The 12,197-nt window shown below is 36.4% G+C and overlaps 1 protein-coding gene across 2 annotated transcripts; it reads right to left on the bottom strand.

The window, feature by feature from the left end:
• Window positions 1-6,147: 6,147 nt before the first annotated feature.
• LOC145042793 (3-oxoacyl-[acyl-carrier-protein] synthase II, chloroplastic-like) lies at window positions 6,148-10,041 on the bottom strand. Of its 2 annotated transcripts, XM_078991274.1 has the most exons (14): window positions 9,917-10,041; window positions 9,072-9,509; window positions 8,728-8,939; window positions 8,432-8,635; window positions 8,251-8,361; window positions 8,075-8,170; window positions 7,945-7,990; window positions 7,757-7,836; window positions 7,612-7,680; window positions 7,455-7,539; window positions 6,923-7,077; window positions 6,776-6,856; window positions 6,637-6,696; window positions 6,148-6,546 (listed from the first exon to the last, which is right to left on the bottom strand). In XM_078991274.1, the coding sequence occupies exons 2-14, from the start codon at window positions 9,472-9,474 to the stop codon at window positions 6,424-6,426; spliced, it is 1,725 nt and encodes a 574-aa protein (XP_078847400.1). In that variant the 5' UTR covers window positions 9,475-9,509; window positions 9,917-10,041; the 3' UTR covers window positions 6,148-6,423. The 2 variants fall into 2 exon arrangements, with proteins under 2 accessions (XP_078847400.1, XP_078847399.1); XM_078991273.1 differs by lacking the exon at window positions 9,917-10,041 and having other exon boundaries at window positions 9,072-9,892.
• Window positions 10,042-12,197: the final 2,156 nt, after the last annotated feature.

Consider the following 12,197-nt stretch of genomic DNA (forward strand, 5'->3'; position numbering starts at 1 on the left):
GTCCTCATGTCGAATCCTCATCTGATGGTATCCCGACCGAAGGTCAATCTTGGAAAACCAAGATGCACCCTGCAACTGATCAAACAAATCATCAATCCTCGGTAATGGATAATGGTTCTTCACCGTTGGTTTGTTCAGCTCCAGGTAATCAATGCACATCCTGTGGGATCCATCCTTCTTCTTCACGAACAGGATCGGAACTCCCCACAGGGAACTGCTCGGGCGGATAAACCCTTGATCTAGCATCTCCTGAAGCTACGTAGATAGCTCCTGCATCTCGGACGGTGCTAGCCGGTATGGTGCCTTTGCTATCGGGCGACACCTGGCACCAAGTCAATTTGAAACTCCACTTGCCTCTTTGGAGGAACTCTTGGTAACTCCTTGGGAAATATATCCTGAAACTCATGTACAACAGGCACACCACCCACATCTGTCGTGGTCTCAACCCTCGTATCCGAGATATATGCTAGAAATCCCATACATCATTGTTGCAAAAATGTCCTCACCCTCGCAACTGAACAAAGGGCTGGCCCCTGCAAGGCCTTCTCGCCATGAATAACTAGTTCTCTACCTACTTAGGGTTCAAACCCTCACCAACTGGTGTTCGCAATCGATCATGGCCCCCATTGGCCCCCAACTAGTTCATTCCGACAATCACTTTCTGTAACGCCCGGGTTCCCAGGTACATTAATTTATATTATATTTTGTGTTGTGTTGAGTGACTCGCCGAGTTGGTGCATAGACTCGATGAGTCAGGTCACGAATGGGTGACGTGGAAAATGATTAAACTCGATGAGTCAAGGGAGTGCACTCGCCGAGTCAGAGCTGGCGAAAGAAACCCTAATTTCTCGAGTTTGGGACCTATTTAAGGACCCTTATAGCCACCATTTACGGCTACCAGACCCTTGAGAGAAACCCTAAGAGTGCTGGAGTGTTTGTGAGAGGAATGAAGCCATTATTTGATCTTTGTGAGTTGGTTTTGCAAGAAGAAGGTGGTTCCAGCTTAGAGGAGACCAATGAGGTTGCATATCTATGGATCTCAAGCAAAGAACATCATCTGTGAGGTAGCATATCGATCATTTTCTGTTTTGTTGAAGAATACATGGACCTAGGGTTTTCTATACCCTTTATTGGGATGAATTGTTGGATATATGGTCCCTTATCATGTTTAGACTTCGGATCTGGACCATAGTGGTCCAGAGAGCTTTATCCATCTTCCTTTATGATGAGTTATGGAAGAAATGGACTTAGGATGTTGCATTTGGGGCTAAGTCATAAAAAAGAGTTGTTTGGACGTTGCATGAGTATCAAGATTGAACCTTTACGTGTTTAATGAGCTTAGGAAGGACAGATTTATGGATTAGAGGAACAGATCTAACCTCAGAAGGTCTTTTGAGTTTGAGGATGGAATGAACCCGCCGAGTCCATGATCAAACTCGACGAGTCGGACCGGGCTCCCGTAACTCACATAGTTGATGGCTTGCCGAGTTGGGAGAGTGACTCAGTGAGTCAGAGGGGGATTTAGGGGACTTGAGTTCACGTCTGAACTCGTCGAGTCAGCGCCTGACTCGATGAGTTGGGTCAAAGGGTGGCCATTGAACAACGTTGACCAGAGTTGACTTGTGTTGACTCAAGGGCATTAGTCAAACTAAGTCAGGAAAGTATTAATTAGAGATGCATTTATGTTATAGGAGGAAGCTAGGTCGGAGGATGAGCGCGAGTGGTTATCCGACATCTTCGAGGTGAGTCTTCTCACTATACTTTACCTAGAGTGGTAATCAGAGTTATGTGACAGTGTATCTTGTATGCTATTTATGTGTTGTGATTTCTATATGATATGTGACATGAATGATTCAGAGTTTATAGAGTTAGGACCAGTGGGTCCATAGAGTTTTGGGACCATGAGGGTCCTACAGAGATATTCGACCAGAGGGTCATAGAGTTACAGCCTTGAGTAGCTGATATATGTCTATGTGGTATTTTTAGGGAACTCACTAAGCATTTATGCTTACAGTGTTTTGTGTATGTGTTTCAGGGACCAGTGATGATCGCGGAAAGGCGTCGGCATGATCAGTACACACTTGCAGTGAAGATATTTTGGGATTCTGGGGATTGTGATTTGTACTTATGTTCAATGAAAAACCTATGATACACATTTTTGAAAATATGTGATTGGAGTATTTTATTAATTTGAAATGAAAAATTGTTTTCAAATTTCACTGTGTTACACTTTCAGCCCTCGTAACGGTATCGGGACTAAATCAACACGAAACCTCTCTACAAGAATATTCAGGACACAATCCCGATACACCCTTGTCGCACTCACAGTGTTGTCATCTGCAATCTCTACCTCAAGCGGGGAGCCCAAAGTTCTTGGCAGATCACAAATTTCTTGGTAAGCGCAAAAGACACAAATGATCGGGTAGCTCCCGAATCGAACAAAACATGAGTAGGTAGACCATTGACCAAGAAGGCCCGTATACACAAGTACAAAGTATACATAAAAAACACAATAAATCTAGAACAGGGAGATAAAATTACATACCAGCCACAACATCTGGCGTTGCCCGTGCTTCCCCAGTAGTCAACTGGAATGCACGGCTCTTTACCGTTGGAGCATCTGCCTTATCAGAGCGGCCATCAGTAATCCTCATTGTGATAACTTCAACTTTTTGTTTAGAAACCCAGTTGTTCTTGATTTTGATCTTCTTTTTCTTTTTCATCTTTTTGGATATTGAAGTTTTGAATTCAATAACATCATTCTTGATAACTTCAACTTTGCAATTTTGAATCAAATCTTTTGGAGTTTGATGCATGTGAACCTCTGATATTGATGCTTTCTATATGGCACCATTCCTTCAAACGAATCAGAAGAATTCAAGCATTAATCGATTTGAACTCCAATTGAACGAAAAACTTTCACATCTTCATGGTAATCAAATTGAATTCCCTTTTCTTGAACATCAAGAACATCATGAACACGATGAACTTATTCAATAACATCTTTAACAAACTCAAGAGCATGAAGATCATTCGGGTCTTCAATAAGAGAAACATATTCCTTTTTGAATAATTCTTTTTTTTCCCTTCCTTTTTATTACCATAATAACATAACATATCCATGGTAATATCAATCAAACTACCAATCTTACCAAGAGGTTGAAATATCAATTTTCCATGATTATCTTTCAAGCCTCCATAAGAAATCAAAGTTTCCCATGTAATCAACCCGCCTTTTAACCATAACCCACAAAGTTGTTTCTCATTGACTTTGTATTTGACAACTTTAATAATCACGATCCAAAAATCATAAGTCCAATACACCATGATCAAAGGAACTTTGATATTTCTAGAAAAAGAAAGTGATTATGAATGAAATCTCTAGAGAGAAAAAGTGAACATGAACCAAGTTCTAGAGAGAGAAAGTGAAATCAACAAGTATTCTAGGGAGGGAAAATCAAATTTTAAATCAAATCAATGAATAAATTCAATTTTTAGAATAAAAATTCTCTCAAATATGAAGAACTTACACCCATTTAAGATTCACAAAATCATGTCATCATGAATCAAATTCTTGAGAACTTCAAGAACACCCGCATTGATACCAATTGTAATGACCCAGATTATGATGACATGTACGGAATAGTAAAGATCAAGTGAATCAATCAATCATAAAGAACAACAAGAGTAAATAAAATCATTTTAAGCTCCATTAGAATAGTAAGAGTATAAGTGGATATTGTTATTTTTCTCATTAAAACTAATCTCTCCAAAATGGGTTTTTCATAAAATATGAGCCACTCACTTACTATTTATAGGAAATGCTAAAACCATTACACATCACAAAAGGGTAAGCCACATCCAAGGAGAACTTTGCACCCTAACATCGGTACCCTGTGCAGTCGCACATCTTGCACACCCTTAGGGCTGGTCCTGCACTTTGTTGTGTAATTTAGAAGTTCTTGCTATAATTTAGTTTTAGACTTATCTAAATGGGAGACTGTTGAATTATGTGTCTAAGCCAATAACAAAATTAGTATAATATTGAATTATTATCAAAATCCTTTTGGGTTGCTCTCAAACATAGTAATTGACTGAAATGCTTTTTGGAGAGAGAAAACGATTTATTAATTTATTATATGATTAATAAATAATTAGAAATAAAAAATGATTTATTAATATACTATGAAAATAATATATTAAATAGAAATAGTATTGTTTAAGTAAGAGTTAATCAGAAATTAATTGGAATTAATTTTGGGATGAATTGGATTAATTAAAAGTAGAAGGACTAAAGGTGACAATATTCAAAAGTTGAACATTGACCGATTCTAGAACCTCCCAAGAGGGGGCGGTTTTTAGAGGATGATTCTAAAGCTTTTCTTAACTTGGGCTTTAAAGAAGCTTAGAATGTCTCAGGGAGGAAGCAATAGGGTTAAGGTTATAAAAAATGAAGTTGTCATACATTCAACATCCCTAACACCTATATAAACCCCTAAGGGTTTAGAATTTCGAAATCACTTATCTAAGAGCCTTAGATTTGAAATTATTCCTTCTCATCCTCTCTCCTCTAAAGCTTTCAATTGCAAGGGTTTGTGTGTGAGCCATTAGAAGCACAAGACTTCAGGTGCTTTCTTTCTAAAGACCATTCAATAAGGAATACTTGTTTATTTGCTATAATAAAAATATGGTATGTAATTTCTATAAGCCCTTTCTTAATTTAAAAAATAGCAACATACTTTTAGCATTCTTGATATTCAAAATTTTGTTGCAAATCATAGTGAGAACATAGATCCTTTATGTTGCATGTAAACTTAGGTTTTAAGTTTTTACACCAAAATAAGATTTTTGTAACCTGTGAAACCCATCATGTTTTTTGTTCTGTTAATTTCTAAACAAGTTCCATAGATTTAGTTGAGTTTAGATCCATAAGTTTTGAGTGTTAGATTAGATACGTTTATCGTTTTTGCTGCCTTGTTGTTTGATCTAATGAGGATCGAAACCCATCGGAACCCGTTCCTCAAATCTTCTACATCATCAACATATCAGTTTAACTCCTAAGAAATAGTGATATTATGTCCAAGAAGGGTAGGAACTATATTATTAATTACCAAAGATCATGGATACTACCCACAAATTTCCTTCTAATCTTGACCGAAGTTTTTAGTTCCTGAACAAGTTGTCGACTTCCATTTTGACTAGATGAGACATCGTGCGGGGGGTGGGGGAGCGGCATTTATAACTTTACATCTCGAATGCTACAACTTTACAAACTGCATTTGGAACTAGATGAGACATCGGGCGGGGGATGAGGGGGTGGGGTATGTAGATCTTTAATTTAAAGTGATTCTTCATTTTTACAAGTGAAGATGAAGATGTATGTGTGGTTTGGAAGTAAACAGTCAAAATTAAAAAGTAAACAAATGAATTGTTATATTATTCGTGGTTGCAAAGATCGAAGCATGAGGTTTAAAGGCGGTAAAAGGTGTCATGATGAAAGGAAGTGGATGAAGCAAGAGCTGATAGAATACACTTAAGAAGTAATAGAAAGTAAAAAGGAACTCTTTCAGTAGAAATAGAAACTTAAAAAGACATAAGTCACCAAACCAAAAAAAGTTAGGGGCCAAATAGAAACTTGGAAGTACTTTAGTTTCCAAATAATAGAAGTCAAGGGCCAAAACCAAGCAATAAAAAGTAAAAGGAACTCTTTTGGTAGCAATAGAAACTTAAGAGGACATAAGTTGCCAAACCACAAAAATCAAGGACCAAATAGAAACTTGGAAGGACTTAAGTTGTCAAACCACAAAAGTCAGGGACCAAAATTACTAAAGTTCAAAGTCCACTGACTTTGCTATTTAGTATAGATATAATGTGTTCAATGTTGAAAATGTCATAGTTGGCTACATTCATTCGAATTGAGGAGCAATGATTTATCGCTAGATGATACTCTTTGCTCACTCGTAATGTCGGTTTGATTATTATGTATTGCACAAGTGAGAGAACATTAAAATATGTGACTACGACAAAATAAAATGATTTTTCCTCTCAACGCCAGTTGAACATAAAGAGTCGCACAACTAGAATGGCTAGATTGCAACCACACTCAAACACATTGTAAGGGTATATTCTATGACTTAATCGGTGCAATAATCCCGAAGGGTACATTCTGTTATTTCCATTGCGTATAATGTATGTTTGTCCCAATAAACCCCAACATGAAAGGAATTAGATTCCTTCCTATCTTGGAAAGAATACTAAATTCCATGAATGAAGACATCTGAAAATTTTCAACTAAATACAATTTCGGCCATTTGGCAACCAAACTTGCCATGGAATGGAGTCTCTAATTTAATCTTATATTAGCTTGTATCACATGCAACAAGAGGTGTATATTAATTACTCAATTAACGGGTCGATGTTCAGTTACTGATCCTTGTAAGGGGCGAATACGATGGATGAATTATGTCCTCCAAAGCCGAATGAGTTTGATAGTGCCACCTTTATATTGCATTGTTCCTTCTTTGCACCAACCAAAACATTTTTATCCTAATTTCACAACAATTTCATTGCATTAAATTGCAAAATACATGTCTTAAACATCATTTCAATGACTGAAAAAAGAAGGTGACTACATACCACACCCACATCTGGGTTCTCCAAATTCATGTTCGGATGTAGCCATCCTGTTTGAATTGCCTACATAACAGTTTATATTAGTTTTATTTGTTTTTTTAGCATTCCAAAGTTACTTTACTTATAGCTATAATTCCATTACCTTAACAGTAGCAATTGCTTCAACAGCTCCAGCAGCCCCAAGCAAGTGACCAATTATCGATTTCGTGGAGTTTATTTTCAACTACAAAATTCAAAAAGGCGGATTAGAACTTATTCAAGTAAGGTATCTAATTTAAATCAACCTTACCTCAGAATTGTCCCCAAAAGAACGCATGATAGCTTCATATTCGTGTAGATCACCAGATGGTGTAGATGTAGCATGGGCATTTATGTAATTTACATCTTCTCTAGCAACCCCAGATTGAGTCAACGCCTTTTCTATGCACAAAGCTATTCCTGTCCCTAATTTCCCGTAAACAAAACAAGTAAATTATCGGTTAGTTCAAGAAAAACAAAAGATCAACGAACTCATAAACTTACTATTAGTTAGATATGAAGTCCTAGATTTTCCAACAAAAGTGCACTTGATGAGAACAGGGTATATTCCCACATATGTAGAATGTCTATCAATGTGGGACACTAAAACACCATCTAATGATACCATATGTTTGTTAGATATGTGAACGCCTAAATTTTTTTTCCCTAAAGAGACCTTAAGGAGAGTGCGTAGACTCCAACATATATACAGACAGTGATAGTGATAGTGACAGTGACAGTGACAGAGACAAAGACAGAGACAGAAACACTGTGTCTAACATATGTGAGACACTGACACTTACCATCAGGACGAGATTCAGTCATGTGGTAAGCATCACTAGTGAAGCTTCCGCCCAAGAATTCCGCATAAATCTTTGCACCTCTCGCCTGCCAACATGCATTTTCATTTGAGTTGCCAAATCATTTTATCAAGAAACTAGAATCAAGATAATATCTTACCTTAGCATGTTCTAGCTCTTCTAGAAGAAGAACACCAGCACCTTCTCCCATTACAAATCCATCACGACTCTGATTAACAAAAATGTCGTTGCTTTAAAAAGTCGAAATTAGGTTTCATGTTAATATAATTAATCATAATTCATACCACGTCCCAAGGTCGTGACGCTCTTTTTGGATCACTATTCCTTTGTGAAAGAGAATTGCAAGCAACAAACCCTCCAAGCCCTATATAATTATCGAATCATTGCAAGATATAATCCATACAAAATGGATCAATAGCTCCAATTGTAACAAAAAAAAATAAAAAAAATAGACATGTATATTGTATAATACCTATAGGAATTATCGCTGAATCTGAACCACCACATAACATCATATCCTACAAGTTTTCAACTACTAAGTCCATGGTTTATAATGAAACAAGTGGAAGTTTTTTTTTTTTTTTTTTTTTTTTGATGCTTACACTTTCACCTCTGGTAATATGATTAGCTGCATTTAGTATACAAAAGTTACTCGTAGCACAAGCTGTAGAAATCGAATAATTTGGTCCCATCCACCCCTACAATTCAACCAAACATAAGTCCACAACTTCATATTCTTTCATGAGCATGACACGTTTTTTTTTTTTTTAATGATTACCAAATCCATTGCAAGAATTGCGGATCCCATGTTAGTTGTTGCAAATGGTACACAAAACGGATTCATCTTCCTGTATGAAACCATCAATGCTTCAATTCCATCTTGAAATATCTGTGTAAATAGTAGTCGATTAAGACAAGTCATTCAGACAGTTTATTGGGTCCAACAAAGAAACTGTCACCTTCATGCCTCCAAGAGCTGAACCAATGATTACACCACATTTTGTGACATCTAAATCTTTCATGACATCTTTAGTAACACCACCATCTTCCAATGCCTTCTTGCCAGCTGTCAGCAAGTAAAGCATAAACTTATCTGCCCGTTTTGAAAGTTTTGGTGCAACCCATCCGTCAGCTGAAAATGACTTAATTTCTCCCGCAATTTTCTGTAATCAAGTCGAAATCAACTAATAAATGCTACTCGATTGCAATAAAAAATGGTTAATAAATTATAAACTTAAAATATATATATACTTACAGTGGGAAACTGATCGCAATTGAAAGCTTCGATCTCACTTATGCCACTAACACCCTCGAGTAAGTTTTCATAGAAGACATCGGCAACATCACCCACCGGAGATACCACACCAAGTCCGGTGACGACAACTCTTCTGTTCTTGGTGATGGGTTTCTTCTTTGTTGTTGCTTCTTTTGAAGGTTGTATAGCAATCGCCATGGTTTTACGTTTACCTACGAAAAAGAAGAATCCATTGATGAACTAGAAGATATTCGCATGGAATCTTGTGGATTCTATCAAAGATTTTAACTTTTTGATAACCCAATTCAGTAAGAAGCTTAACTAAATCAAGGGAATTAAATTACCGGTTTGGGAAGTTCGGTCAATTCGTTTTTGGGTGCGATTCATGGAGGAGGGAGGAGAATTCTTCAAACCAAAAATGAAGAAGGAATTTTCAGAACCCAATATAGAGAAAGAAGAAGACAGCGGTTTAGATTTATAATACTCCTCACAGGGCTCCAATGAAGTCATCAGGTTCGTAATACTAGACCCGCATAGCGACGACATCAATCCACCACCACCACCGGAGAAATTCTTGCAATCCGTCACCGCCGGCAGCTTTCTTCTGGCTGACCGACTGAGTCTTTTTGAGGAAGAAAACAGCGCCGGAGAAGCGTTGGGACGGTGGTTGGTTTTCTCGCCGGAAACAGAGATGTAAGCTGCCACTAACCATGTACAGAGTGGGGAAGCGACGGCGGAGGCCACCATTGAAGAAATCAAGAGAAATCCCAGATGATGAAACTCTGTAAATTCAAAACCCAAGAAAGATCATCGATGAAGAAAGTCTCATTAAAGCGAAGACGATCGATGATCGATGATCGATGAATACTGAATTACTGATCCTCTGTTCCTAAAAGTACTGCTAAATCGACAAATTATCCAAAAAAAACATGAACTTTTTCAAAAAATTGAAAATGAGTGGCCCGGAAGAATCGTAATGTGATTTCCTGATAGAGACTTGAACTCATCGACATTGGAAAATCACCTAAAATCCCCAAAAATATCCCGTCCAGACGATATTTATGATTTGAATAAAAAAAAAATAAAAGGTTTTTGAGTTCAATCTTCCCAATCTTTGCATTCAATCAAAAAAGACATTAATTCGTTAAACATAGTAGGAATTTTTCGAGAGTAAAAATCAAAGACTCACATAATGAGTTGAGAAATGTGGCACCAGAAAAAGGGGAGGGAAGGAAAGTTGTGTTCTCTTCTTGACCATGGAATTTAATCTTATAACTATGAAGTATGAACTAACATGTTTTTGTTTTTATTTAATTATTTAATTTTGGAGAGAAAGACCCAAATCAGATATGCTCAGTATCAAATTATCTCATGTTTAATATTTAAATAAATAAATAAATCATCACTTCTTTGTCCTTGTTTGACAAAGCTTTTTAAGTTGGCACTCGCAATGAAAATTTAATGATTATTAAATATATAATCCAAAAATTACCGACTTCATTGGCACAATGTTCTTAGATGTCAATAGTATAATACTACTATTGTGTACAATCTTGACTTGGTGAAAATGTATCTATTGATATTATTTATTAATTGTTACGAGGAAGAAAAAAAATGTACGGTAATATTAATTGATGTATTTTAAAATCTAGTTAAGTTATTATAATGTGAATTTTTTGAGATTCCATCAACTATGGATATAAATAAGTAAATACACTTAGCTAAGTTATTGTAACGTGAACTTTTCCACGATTCCCTCAATCATGGATATAATTATGTAAATACACTTGGTTAAGTTATTGTAATGTGAACTTTTTGAGATTCCATCAATCGTTCACGGAGTAATTATGTAAACAAACTTTCACATTTAAAACATGTAACCCAATTTGGCTCATTCTAGGTAATTATGTTAAGTCAATTTGCAAATATTACTTATGATGATGATTTACATTGAGTCGAGTCGTTTAAAGTAATTTCAAACGATGCCAATCGAATGTCCGCTAATCGTAATTTCAAGTTTTAAATTCTCGAGTAAATATGGTTTTATTCATTATATTTCCTTGTTTTGGGTAGCAAACTAAAGTGGTGCTTGTGGAAATTGTTGTCTTCCTTCTATGTCAAGGGTTTTTTACTTTATGCTTTTTCCAACTCGCATCTTATGTGTGAAATGTGTGAAAAACCAAGTATAAAATATTCATCTCATATCGCCTCAGGAAACAAATATAACTGTTTTTTTTCTCTATAGATTCAAAGGAGCATTCTACGCGTACATAAAATAATTTTTGGGTATTTTCCTAATGTTTAACTTGCAATTATTTAAGTTTCTAAAAATTTACAACCGTTGTTGAACCCGTTAGGCCATCGGATATAGCTGACTTTGTGACGCGTGAAGGCTGAGCTGGCAGGGATGTTCATGCGTGAACACTGCCCACAACTAGAGTAAATGCGATGTGGATTGATGCTAATCAAGGACGCTTATGGGCAATGTGATTGATTATTCGATTTTTGACCGTTTATACCCATTAATTCCTTTTTGACCGTTTACATTTACTAAAAAAAATTTAAAATTAAAATATCACATCCGCAAACACAATACACATCAAATATCTTACAATAAATACACTCAACAATAACAATATGAATAATTTTTTGGGTGTCATTTATTCTTCTTCATCCGATAATGATGAGTTGATTATGCACACGTTGTTGTCCGCGGCACACGACATTGTGCGTCAAAGAGGCGAAAGTTCAAATGTCGAGAAGAAACGCAGAAAGTTTATTAACCGGGATCATATCACAGCAAATGAACTTTTGGTACGTGATTACTTCACCACTGATACGACCTATCGAAATTTGAAGATCATTTTCGTAGTAGAAATTTATTCCTACGTATAGCTAGATATTTGGAAAACAATTATGAGTTTTCTCAATTGAGATGGATGCTAGATGTAAACATGGTTTTACAACATTTTACAAATGCACATTAGCTCTCATACAATTGGCGTACGGCATAACCGCAAACGTTTCAGATGAATATTTGAAAATGTATGTGAGGGTCAGTCGAGAATGCACATATCTTTTTTTGTGAGAATGTTATAAAGCTTTACGGTGACATATACTTGCAAAATCCGACTAGAAGTGATGTGGAACAATTGTATGGCACACATCAAGCTAACATAGATTTCCAAGAATGTTAGGTAATCTTGATTGTACACATCGGGTGTGGGAAAATTATCTCAGTGCATGGCCAGGGCAATTCACACGAGGTGATCATGGTGTGCCTACTGTTATACTATAAGTAGTTGTTTCACAGGACCTCTGGGTTCTGCATGCATTTTTTGGTATGGCGGGGTCAAGCAATCACCGAAATGTGCTTGGAGCATCTCCGTTATTTAACGACATTTTGCATAATAAAGCATCAAACATGCTATACGTTGTAAATGGACATAACTATAATTATGGATATTACA

This window comes from Lactuca saligna, chromosome 4 (genome assembly GCF_052625555.1).
Source record: "Lactuca saligna cultivar CGN05327 chromosome 4, ASM5262555v1, whole genome shotgun sequence".
Classification (NCBI taxonomy): domain Eukaryota; kingdom Viridiplantae; phylum Streptophyta; class Magnoliopsida; order Asterales; family Asteraceae; genus Lactuca; species Lactuca saligna.

Bases quoted from the DNA above. Each gene is read 5' to 3' on its own strand.
- LOC145042793 (XM_078991274.1), bottom strand. From the start codon at position 9,474: ATGGTGGCCTCCGCCGTCGCTTCCCCACTCTGTACATGGTTAGTGGCA. The intron at 8,636-8,727 runs GTAAGTATATAT...ACTTGATTACAG, and splicing joins ATTGCGATCAGTTTCCCACT to AAAATTGCGGGAGAAATTAA. The intron at 6,857-6,922 runs GTAAGGTTGATT...TGAATTTTGTAG, and splicing joins CTTTTGGGGACAATTCTGAG to TTGAAAATAAACTCCACGAA.